General features: G+C 42.9%; 1 protein-coding gene across 1 annotated transcript; it reads left to right on the top strand.

Moving 5' to 3' along the window:
* Positions 1-926: 926 nt before the first annotated feature.
* NOBOX (NOBOX oogenesis homeobox) lies at positions 927-16,017 on the top strand. Its single transcript, XM_026864268.1, has 8 exons — positions 927-948; positions 2,609-3,301; positions 3,689-3,795; positions 4,349-4,467; positions 5,365-5,486; positions 12,677-12,947; positions 13,518-13,864; positions 15,662-16,017. Exons 1-8 carry the CDS (start codon positions 927-929, stop codon positions 16,015-16,017), a joined length of 2,037 nt encoding a protein of 678 aa, XP_026720069.1.
* Positions 16,018-16,309: the final 292 nt, after the last annotated feature.

Genomic DNA, 16,309 nt, shown 5'->3' with positions numbered 1-16,309 from the left:
GTGGAGGATAACGACCCTGCCGCCTCCTCCAGGCCGTTATCTGTGCGGGCTGTGGCGCCGAGGGGAGGCGGGGGGTCTGCGCTACCCCGGCCCTCGGGGCGAGGCCGCCATTTTGTCCAGAGCGCCTTGGGGGGCTTGGGCCGAGGGGCTGCTGCTCGGCCTGGTTCCCTCGTCTCAGCCGGCTTGTGACAGCGCCCGGAGAGCTGGCGTGAGGGTTAGGGGCAGGTGGTTTTAGTTTTCTATCACACTGAGGGGTACCTGCTGCCCCTGGGGGTTTCTAGGCTGCTGGCACTGACCACCTTCACCCACTGTCTGGTTTTCCTCTTCCTTCTCTGAGCTTGCCTGGGTGGACCCGCAAAGCTCACGTCTCTCCCTGTACACGTGTTCAGGTTGCTTTGTACCAAACGCTCGAAGCAGCCTTCAGAATCTTGCTGTTGCTGTGCAAGCGGTTGCCTTGATCCAAGAAATGTCTAAGGAGGCAGCTGTGAGCAGAGAAGGAGGGCTTGGCTTCTTGCTTGTGCACCTTCAGCAGCTCAGGTGTTCCTGACTCCATATGTATGATGTTCCTAGTCAGTTAAAATCCCTTCTGTTTAAGGTTCTCTTTATCTAAAATGGGGACAAAGTGATGTTCGGTCTGGTCTCTTGCCGTTTGAACAATGGGAAGAAAGGACTGGGTTGTCAACTCCCTAATTGTTACTGTGAAGTCCTGTTTTTTCTCTCCAAACTTTGTTTTTGTTTCATGTCTTTTCGTCAGTCCCAAGTTGTTGTCACGCCTCTGCTATGTGTTTTAAAAATAGAGACCACCATTTAGTTATTCTTGGAGAAATATTCCTGTAGGTGATATAAACCCCAGGTGTCAATCTCTTTCTCTGCTGGAGGTACAAGGTATATGCACCAGACTTTGAAATGTATTTTGTGATGTAAGCATGCACCGGTGTTTGCGTGAAAGTAAGAATAAGTAAAAAGCCTTCTCAAATCAGAGTACTAAACTGAAAATCCTGTTCTTGATTTGAAGCAGAGGGTGAGTGACAGAACAGATGACATGTGAAAATATTTGCTTTTTCTCATCAGTGACATGAGCTCAGAGGCAGTGAGGAGGATGGTGGAGAAGGGAATTACATAGAACACAGAGAGCTTCCGCCTCGCTCAGTTCTTGACCCTCCCTGTCAGGATATTTCATGTCATTTAACAGCAGTGGAAACTGTTGCAGCTTAACAAGATCAAGTTGTTATTATAGTTACACAGTTTCCTGCTTCTGTCTGTTTCCCCTGCAACAATTAGTTCTCTTAATCCTGTAAAAAGGCAAAATAGAAGGTCTCAGAAGCAGCCTGGTGTTTCCTTGTGCCTCCATGAAGATTCTCCCATCTGACTGGTGGTGTAGAGTTCCTTCTTGATTAACAATTGTTTGAGAAAGAAACATTGAGGCAGAAAGCAAGCCCTTTATTTTGGCATTGCATTAACATGTATCAAACGTAGAACAGAGTGAAATGAAGTTATTTTAAATATTTTTCCTCCTGAATTAACCACATTTCTCTGTGGGCACATACAACTGAAATGCTGCCAACAGTGTGCTCAGACTTTCCTCTTTCCAGAGGCAGACACATGGTTTGGGTTTTACTATTCTACATTCTATTCTTAAGAAATACTCACACTTTTCTTCTTTTGTAAAGTAGCAAAAATTACAGATTTGCACATTCTGAGACAATCAGTGGGTTTTCCTGTTTTGGAAATGTATATCTCAGCTAGGAAAATATAATGCTTCTTTATGATTCTGTTGTCTATTTTAATTATTTCTCTTACTGGGTTCTTTCTGACCTGTCTTCTACAATACAGTCTCACTTAGTCTATTCAGTCTTTTAGTGTAACACAGTTAGTGCTTTCTGTTAAACTTGGTTAGACCTCTTCACCTATTTTTGTCCTCAGCCAGCTACTTCATTCCCTATCTTGCAAGTCTTTTATTCATACTTGTGGCTGAAGCTGCAGAAAACTGCATTATCAGAAGTTTGTACAATATTTTTTTTCTTTTTCTTCCCCCCCCCCCCCCATAGAAACTTCTATAAATCAAAAAGTGATGTCATTTGTCAGAAAATCACTGCTGACACAGCAGATCAGAATTTTGCTTGTGTTTGTCTTTTGCTCATTTTAATAAGGTGACACTTAGTTTTTTTTATTTTAAATTATTTTTGTTCTGTTTCTTATTCCAAAGACTTTTGTTATCTCTAGTGCTGCTTTCCTCCTACTGTGTTAGCAATACACAACCATCCCTTTATTATCTATCAGGATATAATTCTTCCTGTAGTTTACAGCTGATTGTTTTTGCAGGCTTCTTCACTCTCAAAATGAGACTTTTCTTGTCTCAGATGTTTGAACATCCCCATACTGACCGTATTGCATTCTCTGCTGTTGCTTTCTTAGCAGTACCCTGTTCTGATGACAGCCTTTATTTTGAACTCTAGTTCTTTTCACTCTGGGTTTCATTCTATAGTGTTTTCCTTCTCCCATAACTGAAATGTCCTATCCAGGCACACCCTTTTCCCCCATGCCATCCAGGCACATCTGGCTTAGTGTGCATGTGAGGTGAGGGGTTTTTTTCATTTTTCCTTTGTAGAGTACAAGGACGAGGAGGACACATTGCTGAATACTGTGCACTTTGTGGTAGATGATGAAGACATCGGCGGGTACGATACAGGGAGCAGTGTGCTATCTGCATTCCAAAGCACAGCTATAAAGGAAAATGTTGAGGATGCCTTGGGAGCAGAAGACAAGTTCAGCCTTTTAAGGGAGGAGGAGGAAGATGGAAGATACTGCACCCTGCAAGCAACGGGGTCAACTTTCAGAGACTCAGAGGCCTTTGACGACCAGCTCGACCCTGCCTCAGTGTGCGGGCAGCTGTCAGATTTCCTCAGTGACATGAAGGCTCTGACCCCCCTTTCTGTGGTTGATTTTGCAAGGGAGCCCACAGACCAGTCATGGTCATATGAAGAGTGTGAAGATTATTACTCTGATGGGATTGAAAATGAGGCAAAGAAGAAAAGAAGTACTGACAGAAGTGGGATGTGCACCGAGAAAGCATTTAGTGGAATCCCTGGAGATCTCTGCAAGCAAGATGTGTGTGGCCCAGCTACTCACCAATCATCCAAATGTGCCTCAACCAGCGCTGCTGCTCAGCAATCCTACCGAGTGTCTTCAGTCCTGGAATCCGGGAGTAGCCATGATGTGACCAAGGGGAAAAAATTGTTTCTCGAGAATCCAGAAATTCTACAACCAGCCAGGAAGAAGTCGCGCACCTTCTATAGTGCAGGTAGATAATGGGGGACTCTCTGGCAGACAGTGGCACCTGTAGGTGCTGATGTTTCCTTTATCGTCCTGAAGACACAGCATGGGGGAGCTGAACTGCTCTAACTGGTATTGCAATGTGTTCCACACAATTAGATGTGTGAAAACTTCTTCAGATAAAGTTTGCCAAGTATCACTAGTGATGTTGTTAATTTTACTGTGCAAGGAGATTTTTGTTTATTTTTGTGGTTTACTTTTAAACATAAAAATATTTTATGTTGTTCATATATTTCTAAGTATGCTAAAAATGGCTTTGTTTTTCTCCTGTCTTGTTTCCTTTGGGTTATTTTGGTTTTGTTTTCTTGTCATGTACCCCCCACCTCTCTCTCTTTGAACAATGCATGGTTTCTAGATCAGCTAGAAGAGTTGGAGAAGATGTTCCAAGAAGACCGCTACCCTGACAGTGAGAAGAGGAAGGAGATTGCTGCTGTGATTGGTGTAACGCCACAACGTATCATGGTAATGCCTGTGTGGGCAGTGGTGCTGACTGTGGGTTCTGTGCAGAAAAATGTCAGGGAGAGGGCCTGGGCAGGGAGGAGGAGTTTGTGTAGGAAGAAAAGATAAGCTTGTGAGTAATGGGATAGAGCCTGCCCCTGCCACTGGTGACAAGAGAGCCCATGGGGATGGACACTGCACAACAAACTACCTCACCCACGAGGGCAGTGGAGTCTGTGGTTGTGTGCTCCATCTCTTCCCATTTCCTAAGATGAGATGCTTAATGGGTAGGTGAAAGAGGCTAAGGAGGTTGGAGTTAATATCTTTATCTTGAAGATTGTGGGCAACAAACCAAACTGGTGTTTGGGGGTATCTTTCTGCTGTCACTCATCTCTTTCTGGTTACAATGAATCTTGAGGATTCTCAGGAATGAAGGTTTCTCGAGGTTCCTTTCTCTGGAAGAAAGGTTTCTGGCATCACCTGGTGATGTTGGAGACAGCCATTGCTGATTTGTTGCCTGTGTCCCCATGCGTAGATGGTTTCCTCTCTGAATACATCCTTTCTTTCTGTTTATCAGGTCTGGTTTCAGAATCGCAGGGCAAAGTGGCGAAAATCGGAGAAGTTACGTGTGAAAGGCAACAAAAAATATCCAAGGTCATCAACTCTGTCAGTCCCCTGTGGGTCAGACGGTTATGGGTGAGAGACTTTGTCTTCTAATTTCTCCACAATACCTCATGCATTAAATATTTTCTTTTGCCATTTCCCCTTTACATTTAAGCTATGGAGAGCCACTGTTGAGTTGGACCTCAGTAGCCTGTCCTCTGTATTCTCCAGCCTGACTGATTTCTGGGAAAATTGTACTGGGCCCTCTTAAGAGCATTTTTGATTAACCTGTAGCACTGTTTTAAACAAAACTGTTGAAATCCCTCTTGCTGAAGTTGTGTAGAGAGCAGAGAATGAGACAGAAAAGGTCTGTGAAATCACCCCTTCACTTTTAGTTTCTGTGAATGCATTGGCCAGGCACTTTGTGTGCACTTGGGAATTCTTTTATCAGAGTCCTTCTCCCACTATCGCTTTCCATTTCCATGGATTTTCACTTGGTGATGGAAATGCTGCTTGTGTAGATCAGTCTTACAGAGTCACGAGCTTTTCTGAAGAAATACAAGCTAGCACCTTTCATGGGTGAGCCGGGGATGTTTCTTGGGGGGTGGGAGAAGGGACTATGTGGAAGGATAGGTGGTCTTTCAAGAGGGAGGGAGGGAGTCTCCACAGGGAGGTATTTATACCAATCTGGAAGGAGGGTCTTCCTGTGAAGAAAACAGAATGAAAAAAAGAAAAAATTAAGTGAAAGATTGGAGACCACCTGCCTGATTTCTGCGCTAGTCACCTGGGGCCACTTCCCCACATCCTGTTGATACAACATCCCTTGCACTGTTCCTGCTTGCACTCACAAGTCAGCCAGTGCTTTCCCTTTCCACCCACTAGTGATCTAGATTTTTCCCATCATAAGATAGATAGAACACTGAGTATATTTTGTCTTAATGTCTCGTCTGTCCTCCGGTCTGTGCTCATACCCTTTGTGTATACCTTCAGGGCGCCTCCACTGCCTGACAATGCTCACGACCCGTCTGCCACGCTGAGTGTAGACAGTACAGCTGGGAACTACTCCAGCCTGCTCAGTGGACCTTCTTCACCACTCACCACCTCCTCCTCAGGTGAGACCCCCATCAGTACAAGCATTTTGCATAGCTGCAGCAGCAACTGGGGGGTGCTGATAGGTTCCCAAACAATTCAGGGAAGGTGATATGAGAGCCCCATGCTGTCAGTGCAAGAACTGGTGCCAGGTTTAACAGCTCTCTGCTAGCTGAGTATCTACAAGCTACGTACCAGCACAGTGATGCCTCTGTGCTAATGCCAGAGACAAATTTGCAGTCCTCATTCACGTCCTGGTACAAGCCAGCAATATGACTTCATAAGGATATGTGATTGGGGCATTCTTCTGTTATAGGTGTTTGACACTGCTCCTCTGAATGATGATGATGATGAAAACATTATTCTGGCTGTTATGCTCTTCATGGCAGATACACACATCCCATATTCTGTTTTAGACTGTAACATTCTGGCTACAACCTGTAGTCCAGTGATCTGTATGAGGCAGGTGCATTGTATCACTCGGGGTTGTAGAGCCTCCCTCAGGTACTCCGTGCCTTTCAATCTCCAAAGGAGGTTCCTTTACTTCTCCAGCCAGTGCAATTTTCCATTTTGTGCAAGACCTTGAGGGAGCGAGATTAGCTGAGTTCTTAAGCATGCTGCCTAATTTAATTGCTATTGCAGTGTTGTTGAAAGTCAGTGGGGTGTGCTCTTGGACCAGCGTTCTACCTGAGATCCACTTAGACTTTAAAGATTAATGGCAACAAGAAAGAGAGGATTTGTTCAACTGTGTATTCACGTGTGGAGTATCAGAGCATTCCCTAGAGTCAGGAATGTTCCCCGAAGCACTTCCTATATATGTTTACTTTTCCAAGTTGGCACAACTTGAAAACATTTCCAAAATGTTGAGGATTTCACTTCTTCCTTGAGGATGGATATCCCAAGCAATAGATGTGCTGACATGTGGTACTACTGTGCCTATTTTCCTGCTTCCCAGTGTAATTAATTCTTCTGAATTTCATGCCGCCATTTCTGCCCCGTCATTTTATTCTAAATATATACAGGGTTATCAGTATTAAGTGCAGTTCTGTGCAAGTCATTTTCTAATAATGACCCAAAGCCTTTAACATATTTTTAATAGTGTTGACACCTTAAAAGTATTTTGACTTTGTAGAAAGCAACCATGAGATTGTATCAATAAGTTTAGAATACTAACAAATAGATATGTATACTTAAAGTACTTAATTGAGATACTTTCTTGATGCTGTCATTTCTGTCATTGAAATTTGCCTGTCACAGTCTCAAGGAAAGGACTACAGTAGTCAATTTTATGAGCTGTTCAACCAATATGGCTGTAATTCAGTTCGTTCCAGTTTTTCCACTTCTTCCTGCAGTGGAGTAAATTTGGTGAAAGTGTTTGAATGATTCTCTGCTTCCCAGAATGATGAAGTGGTGCAGTCAGTTGAGTCCTGTATTTAATTAAATAAAGACCAAGATTTTGCAAAATAATTAATTTAAAGGAACCAAAGCAAACATCCTCATAATACACTTGTATTCAAAACTCTCCTGGTTCATAAAGTACATCTGCAGTCATGTTATTTAGTCAAGAGAGAGCGTGGCTGTTAGAGAAATAGTTTCATTCAGAGATGTGATCTTGTCATCTGTCTGTATTGAGCAATTTATTTCTGGGGAATCTGCACACTGGGATGCAATCTTTCTGATAGGAAAGAAAAGTCCTGTCCGAATTCTTTGTGCAATGTGTAAGGAAGAAAAAGGGCAAACGAATTTCCCTGAGAGTGGACTGGGTATGTGAGAAAATGAGTGATAAAGATAGCTTGGTTTTTACTCCTTGAATCCTTTGAACTTGCTGCTGACCATTGCCTTTACTGTGTATGCATCTAGCTTTTATGAAACACATGCTTAATCTGCTTGTCTGAAGCCCTCATATCTTCAGTGTTAAGGACGTGTGAAGATGAGAATGTGCTCCACTCTCTAGATCTGTGGGAGGGAACAAGCTTCCCCTTGTTCTCTTTAAGTCATGCTGGGCAAGAAGTAATGAAATCTATTTGTGTCATCTAAGACTGGTAAATACTTTCCAGATACAGATCTGTTGGGGGAAAATAATACCTTTTCTAAATCACTTTTCAGAAAAGAGGTGTGTTTTGCTAATGCAGACAAACTGTGAGATTTAGTGATTGATTTTTAACCTGGTGTCCTGAGGGAAGGGAGGAATGTGTTGTATGTAATGAGCCACACACTCTCTTTGTTTATGAAATCCATCCTGCCACCCAAATTTGTTTAATCAAATTTGACGGAAGTTGGAAGTCCTAAAAATTATGTTCCTACAAGTCATGGGAGAATTGGTGCTTGGGCAGAGTAGAGACCTAAGTCAGTGCTCCCTCTGAGGGAAAAGACTTACTAGGTGTAGAGAGTCCTCACAGAAGGGAGCTCTGCATGGCACAGTCACATGAAAAGCTCCAGTCGTAGTTTTGCCTTACTAGATGTGGGATTACACAGCCATGGGGAATGAAACTTGCTTTTTTTTTTGTTATCTAGCATTGCATAGGCAGACTTATCTCTCTAAGAATGAAAGCAGAAAATGAAATGGGGAAAAAAATGAAAGACAATGTGACTTTTGAATTCATTCAGCCTCCTTGTTCAGGAAAAAAAAAAAAAGCTTGTCGATAAATAGGGCCATCCAGGGTCTACCTGTTTTCTTTTATTAGAATATCTCAGAAAATGAAACTTGGATAGGATAGAATCCAAAGTAACAGAAGCAAAATAAGAGGGAACAAATGAAAAAAAGATCATTGATTTACAAGGCAAAACTAATTGCTCAGTAAAAGGAGCCCTCATGGAAACAGCTCATGGCAGGTTTCAGCAAAACAATCCGTGTCCTGAGCTGCACCCAGAGCCCATGGCCTCGTCGAGTGGCTCTTCAGGTGCTTTCCTTGGTAGCAGCGTGTTTGACCACTTTCAGCAGGACAAGTGAATGACTTAAAGTGCATGAGAACTGTACGATCTGTTACCTGACACCTCTGGAGAGGGTTCAGTGCCACCTTTGCCATTGCTTTTCCTTGCTCTAGCCAGTAGTTCTGTCTGTCGGTTTGTTTGGGGGATATTTATGTCCTACTGTTTTGTACAGTTCTCCAAACAAGCTGATTAAGAATGCCAGCAAGTTGTATTTGAGATGTTCTCTACCTTGCTGGCAGTTATGGCTTCTGATTTTGGTATTAGCTACACAGCTTGCCGTAAGAGACTTCTGTGCTTCAAAAATTCAATCGAGCTTGCTTTGATCTTAGAATTATTAATTTTTTTTTCACTACTTTTCCTAGACAGGTAGCTTGCTTTAAATTAATTGAGGTTTGGTTTTTTTTTTTTTTTTTACATTTGTGTTTATCTGAACTTTTCCTTTTTTTGGTCTCAGTTTTCTTGCAGACATATATATCTGTGGTTCATTGACTTAAAACACTGGCTTATGTTTTCTTCAGAGTTGATCCTTTAGAAAGAAAAGTTACTTTCTATGCCCCTGGCTTGCAGGAGATGATTCTCCAGCCCCACTGGTACTTCTGCAGGAAATAATTTTGTTTCATGTGGCTATTTTGCTGAGGACAGCTGTCAGGAGCCCAGCCTATGCTGGTATCTCTTATGCAGATAGCAAGATGATTATTCAGTGGCAGAGGTGGGATTGAAATAGAAGTCTTGGGAGCAAAAGCTAGGTGTGATCTGTCAAAGAGCAGTAAATGAATGACAAGCTCTAATGACTTCACTTATAGGATTCTAGCTTTTGAACCAATTACTTTAAAGCTGATGATGTGTAGCTGACACGGCAAGCAAGAGTCAACCTTTTAAACAAGTGGTAGGTTCTGGGCTCCTGAAAATCCAGAAGAGGATCTGACTGATGGATTTCTCAAAGCAATTCAGTTAAAGACTGAAGTTGGTTTACTGATCTTCAGTCCGTTAAATGAAGAATGCTGCTGCTCCTAAACTTGGTTAATATTTTGTCTGCTTTCAAGATGTCATTTACAAGAGAAATGTATTTCTCATAATTTCAAGAAGAGGATGTATCTATGAAAGCTTTGTGATGACCCTTAATGTTCCAGTAAATGCTGCAATTACATAGGCATGTTTCATTAAAAGAAACTGGCTTGGATAGTGTATGATGTAGAGACTCATAATAATAGAGCCTTTTGCTGCACTCTTGATTTGATGCTTGAGAAAGCAGCGCTAGCAAGTAGACCATCTGAGGTTAGACTGGTTGCTCAGCCTGTAAACAACATCAGCTGCGTCATGCCCAATACTGGGCTTGTTCAACAGTTGCAATCACTGTCTCTGGCCTCCCAAACAGTCTGCGAGCAGCTGCACAGTTAACTGCAGAATCATTGCAGGCTCTCATGCCAAGGCTTTTTAGAATCAAGACAATGAGTGCTTGACTAAGAAAGTCATGTGTGGCTGATGGCGAGAGGAAGGGCTGCAATGCAGATAGGTCTTACTTGGGTAAAAAATCTTGTGCACGCCACCTGGTCTGTTAACATCAGTGAAAGCAGCTTCCTAGAACATAGTCTCACAGTTCCAACCTTGAAGCTGATGGACACCTCTCTAGGATAGGCCTCAGCCTCCTTCAAGCCTGGTGAAAGACCAAAGTTACAGTCATCCTGACAGAAATATGCACATCCATTCTTGTTAATTTAAGACTGTCCCATTCATTGGAAGCTATTTGCATTAAAGAATGGGTCTCTTAACTCTTGCTAGGACGTTGAGGAAGCAGCTACAGTAGGGGGAAGACAGTTGTGTAGCTGAAGACACAGAATAGCCATTCTTGAGTTAAGGAGTTAAGACAAGTGTAGCTCCAGGACTACTTCAGAGATCTGAAGTTGCAAATTACTAAATTGCTCTCCAGAAATTCCAAAGGTTGTCTCATGGACTGAAAACCCAGAAATAATGGGTGTAATAAACAAAATTCCTATAGTTACATTCCCATGTTCACTGGAAAGCCTTCTGAGGTTATCTGTCTCTCTACATCAATGTCAGGAAGAGCAATAGAATTGTAAAATGTAAGTATTATCTCAAATCGGTGATCAGAATTCATCATCAAACAAGATGCTGGAGTGTCTCTAAATATAGTCTCACATCTAGCAGATATTACTACTCTGGGAATTGTTTGTTCTTACTGCATTTGTGACTTTATTCAGAAGATACGAATTCAGTGACTTTCTTTGAAAGTATAGAGAAATAGAGGAAACTTTAGAAAAGGCTGAACCAGCTCTTTGGAGGCTGAGTATGCTCTCTTGATGATCTCATTGCCTGTGAGTCCCATTGCCCTGATCCACAAAGATTATCTGCACTAAATGTTGCAAATATTTCAAACCCCAGAACTGAATTCTTAGTAGGTGTGAAAGTGGGTTTAGAAGTGATTTCCTGGGCTATGTTTTTAATACTGTATTCATCCTGAGCAAGGCCAAGGCCATCTGTAGACTAGCTAATCCTGCTGTCATTATTGAACTGAAGCTTTATCTAGATATAGACTGATTTTTGGGTAAGTTGTGCCCCACATGGCTGCTGTTTCATAATGTTTGTGTGATCTGCTACATTCTGGGACAGAATGGTTAAGAGAACTGGTGCAAATGAAGGTTTAAAAAAAAAAAAAAAAAAGCCCCAAACCCAGAAGAGATCTTCAGCTTCATTTCTGGCTAATCCATTTTGACTTGTGAGGAAACTAAATGTCATCCTGACTAGTGCTTTGTTGTGTGGGACTAGATCTGTGCTGTGTCAAAACCCGGGAATGTGACTGCTGCATCATACATGCTGCCTGACATAGAGAAATAATGTGTTCAAATAGAAAAAATAGCCTGGGCATGTGAATCTTTTAGAGATGCCATCCTAGATCTTGCTCTAGTTTTCTAAATGAGCCCCAAATCAGGGCTATTCAACTTTTCACTGAAGTGCCATGACTCCCTCTCTCCATAGTTTCCAAATTGAAAAAAAATTGATGTGGGAAGAAGATGCAGTAAGGTAGATGCAATTGCACAGCATGCTGGGGAGTCTGAGAAATGGTGCTTCAAGATGCTGAAGCAGAATCTCCTTACCAGCTCTCTGGGCACACGTTCAGAAATTCTCTAAAGGTTGCTCATGCTTGCTGTGGCAGCTTTGTGTTTAGGTTTTTAAGCTTAAGGCCTTCGGTTCACACCTGGTGGAGTACATTTGGTGTTACTCTGTGTGCCTGCAAGGGTGCAGTACAGCTGTGAAGTGTCCATGCTACTAGCTTTCCCTGAATGCTTTACAATGTGTGGGAGTGGAATGACTTTAACTGAAGAGTCAGTGGTATTTTCTCATATCTACCTCATCCTTGTACTGGTTCAGCCTAGCTAGACTTGAAAAATCATTTCACGTTGTGTCTTGCATACCTGATGGTTACATTTCTCAAGAGAGAAATAATTTGCTATTTGGCTCAATAAAAGAGAATCTCGTTCTCTTGCACCACGCGCAAACTTCTTGAACTTCTGTGTGTACTTGTTGCTCTGGATCACCAGCATATGTGATTTTGACCTTCTCGTTTCCTATATTGTCCTCTTTCCACAGAGGCTGCTCTGTAGGAAACTGTTCCTCTCTCTTTTCCATCAATGGGTCACCAGGAGTCGGGTCACCAAACAAGATTCTAGCAACCAAAAGGTGTTGGTTTTCTTTTGCATCTCCCAGCTTCTTTTTCCCAAGACCCTTCAGCCGACACTTCTTTTTTAATTTTTTTTTTTTTCATTACTCATCAGAGGCCTAACCATGAGTGAAAATTTGGTTAAAAAATGGCCTAGACATCTTATCTCTAAAGGCACATTTTTGTTTCTTTCAAAGCACAGTTTAATTTTTCAAAAGGGTGATCTGTGCAGTACACTCTTCCCGGAGGACAGTAGAGATGGAAGATGGCTGGGGGATTGTTCCTGGCTTTTTTCCAGGAAGTACTTTGCTTCATTTGGCTACCTTCTTGAGAGCTGAATAAATCCACTATGCAGAGACTGAAATCATGAAGGTAATTTTATTTCACCAATAAACATCATCCTCTGTTCCAGAGAGCTTGCTACTACTCCCTTTTGCTTCCCAGCAGCAATGCTGGTACTTATTTACTTTTATTCCCATCAGTTAACCTCCGCTCTTCCACTGACATCTTGCTTGCCTGTTGTGCCACTCTTGTCATTCCATCTGCTTCCTCCTCCTTATTTTCAGTATGACAGCACAGTTTGACAGTCTCTCTTTTTATTCACAGCCTCTTCAGTGGCAGGAATGGTGGCATCTTGTGAAGCAGTTCCGACAAAGGCGTTACCACCGCTCAGCTTCAGTTCCAGCAGGATGGAGCCCTTCCCCAGCTTCCCCAGCCCTCCACCCATCCGCAGGGCCAGCCTGCCCCTCGGTCTGTCCTTCAACAACCAGCCTTACATCGTTCCCCTGGTTCTGGACACTCACAACAGTGAATGCAGCTTGTCCAGACAGGAAAATGGCTTCAGGGAGGCCTATGCTTACAGCATCCAGAATCAAGGGTAGGAACGGATGAGATTGTCTTTGAGGGAGATGAAAAAAATGAACCCTGGGAGAAGCCTTGGGAGGGTGAAGGGGGAACACAAGGCAAGGAAATGGGTGGGAACGTAAGTGAAAAGTTAGACATGAAGGTGAGAATGTCCTTTAAACAGAGTATGAAAAGGTGTATAATGCCCGTAGTAAGAGGGGGCACCTGCTATCAGAAAAGTGATACCTTTAATCAGAGCGCTTTCAGAATTGCATGCCTGTCAAGCGACAGTGGGGTTCAGTGAAAAGGAATCCTTGAGAGAGGACGTTTTAAGCATTGGGGTGTGCTTTGCAGAGCAGGAAAAACTAAAGGAATGGTAATCGCCACTAACGAGCATCGTTAAGGAATCCTGCTGTGAAAGCACTTGGCTCAAGTGGTTCCTGTCACCCTTGTCCCATGCCTGGCGTTTGGGAGGAGGAGGGCTTGGGGTCAGATCATCAGGGTTGGAGCAGCTGTCAAGGGGAAGATGTAACAGTTGTTTACTGTACAGGTTGCTGTAGCTGTTGACCCTACTTTGATCTCTGAATCTCTCCTCTCTCTACAGCTTGAGTTCACCAGTTTCCTGCAATTACCTTGAGCAGCTGGAGGCACCAAGCAACCTAGAGACCGCCTACTGTCATTGCAGCAGTCAGGCTGGAATTTACCAGCTGCCCCACTATCCCCAGCAGCACCAGCTCTCTCAGTTCCACCATCTGCCAGGCCACCTGGCCAGCAACGTCCTCTCCAGTGTCCGCCTCACTCCCACGACACCCCCCGAGTCCCAGGCGGCTTTCCTCGCCGCCCCTGCTAACAGCAGAGTCATGACCTATGGGGCAGCAGGAGCCACACAAGACTACGCACAGAACCCCGTGGGGGAACAGCTCTTGTTACATCAGCCGAGCGGACACTCGGGTAAATCCCTGAGAGCTTTTGGTACCCCAGACCTCTGAAGTAACTAAACAACACCCTGAAAAATGCAGTGGTTTTACCGAGGACTGTCATAGAAAGAAGGAACGTGCAGATACTCGCACAAATATATATATATATGCTGCCCATCTTTTTAATTTCCCCTGTATTTTTTTTTTTTTAAGTGCTGAGCGACCCATGAATTTGAATCACAAGTTACTATGTAGGCTGCATATCAGAGTGTTACTGCGTAAATATGTCAGGTGGTGCAATGGTTTTGTCTGGAATGGAGAGATAAGTTCTGGGTTTTTTTTTTTACTTAGAAGTGTACTGTTGTGCAAACTAACGTGCCTTTGGTGCGTGTGCAAAGTGAAAAAGCTGCCCCAGCAGATGGAATAGTTAGAGGCAGAAAGAAAATCAGGCTTCTAACTGCTGGGCTTCTGCAGAAACCACTTTGAAACAGTGTTACATATCTTGGAGTAGCACAAAAAAAAAGGCAATTAGGGACAGGGCCAACAAAAGTATGATTTCTTTCTTTTTCTTCCTCTGACATGAATTTGCAACATGACTTTGATTAAAGCACTTCAGCATAATTTTCTAAAACGTAACTAGGTAAAATGGCATTGTCGGTCTTGTTTTGTGTTAGGGATTTGTATTTTGAAGTTGTTAAAGCCTGAGCGCAACCAAAAGATAAACTATTTCAGTTTATTTGCTCAGACTGTCGAGTTTGTTAAATTAAGTCAAATTAAATTAAAGAGCCTTCAGACCATAGATGCTGCTCCTGGTTTTGTACAGTTTTTGTGGAACTTGTCAGGGAGAGAAGCCTGACTCACAGGCTGAGGGGTGCAAGCTGGCTCATGTTCACACTGTTCGTGGATAACATCCTCCAAAACAAGGTTGGCAGCACGCTTGGCCTGGCTCTCCTCTGTGGTTGCAAGGCACAATTATTATTTTCTGTGTTTTGTCAGTCTGAAGTGTCAGAAGTAATGAGAGGGCTGTGTCCCAGTGCACCAAATTAATGTTTTTATAGCGTGATGCCAGAAGTGTGTGTTGCGTGCCTTGGGGTACGTCATGTGAGTGTAAAGGTACAAGCCATGTTAGGACTGATAAAGTTGGAGGATTGTTGAAGGAACAGAGGTAGAGTTGATGTTTTATTCCATACTTCTGCCTGGAGCACAACCAGCAGTGTGTGGCTCTTCTGTTCAAGGAGGGGATCCTGTGACTGTTCCAGTGTGGACAACCAGGGCCTGGGGTTCCAGCAGTGCAGTGGGGAGGGAACCAGCCTGTCAGTTAGGCACACCCATAATTCCTACTTCAGCATGTAAGCAAGTGAGCAGTTTAGCTGAACGATAGATATTAATTAAAACATATTCCTACTTCCTGGGTTACCACTTTTTATAAATGAAAGTGAAGATTAAGCAGCCAATTTACGGTTTGCAGAAATAACTTGGAAAATAGGAATGGAGGAAAAAAAAAATCAGCAGAGTGTGTCTCTGATATCATCACATACACTCAGGATGTGTGCTGAAGCGACATTATGTTTTTTTAGGTTATAACAATGCTCTGCACTTCCTAATAACAATGTTTTGGATAAATACACTGCAATGTAAATAGCGGAGTTAACCTTCCTATATGTGCAGTGTCTGCTCTGCTGAAGTAACCATTTGGGTGTAATAATAATACCGTATTTGCACTGAGTGTGCTCTCTTAAGCACAACATATGCATTTTTACACGTACATAGCTTTAATCCTCCTTTCCTTATTTTCATGATTTTTGTCCTTTCTTTGTTGCTTTTTCCTCAGCAGGCATCCCTGCCTATCAGGCTGTCCCCTGGAATGATTTCTATGTGCAAGAAGCTCCATTCTCGAATCAGCTGTGCTCACAAATGCCATTTTCTAGCACAGTGGGAGGACAATACTTCACAGAGCAGATGTGCTACACTGAGCCACCTTGCCTGCCCTCTTCTCCATGTTTTCTTCAAGTGCCCAATGGAACAACACTGGGATCCATGCCACATACTGGAAAACAAAAGGGAGTGACACCACCAGACCAGAGTTCATACCAGAATTTCCAAATAGAGACAGAGTTGACATCGTTTGCTGAAAGAGAGGAAGCAGAGGACACAGGCAAGAAAGAAGAGACTATTATTAGTAACTGAAAGGCCAGCTGATTTTTTTTTTTTTTTTTTTTTTTTTTTTTTTTTTGAGAAGGGAGGGATAAGGAAAGAGTTCCAAGACAGCAGTAGCTCCTCTGAATTCAGGATCAAAACTGTGGCACGAATGGGAATGGAACTTTATTTTTTTCCTGTGTTATTGTCTAAGACTAGTCTCATTATCCTATATCTAGTTCTCAGATTCATCTATTTTTAGAAATGGGGACTTATAGGTCAGTAAAATAGATGGCAAGGTTCTGTCCTCTATCAGACATTGTCTGTTGTGAGCTGAATGGCT

The sequence above is a fragment of the Athene cunicularia genome (genome assembly GCF_003259725.1).
Source record: "Athene cunicularia isolate RWA chromosome 1 unlocalized genomic scaffold, athCun1 chr1_part2, whole genome shotgun sequence".
NCBI classification, from domain to species: Eukaryota; Metazoa; Chordata; class Aves; order Strigiformes; family Strigidae; genus Athene; species Athene cunicularia.
This window is presented reverse-complemented; position numbering and strand designations above follow the sequence as displayed.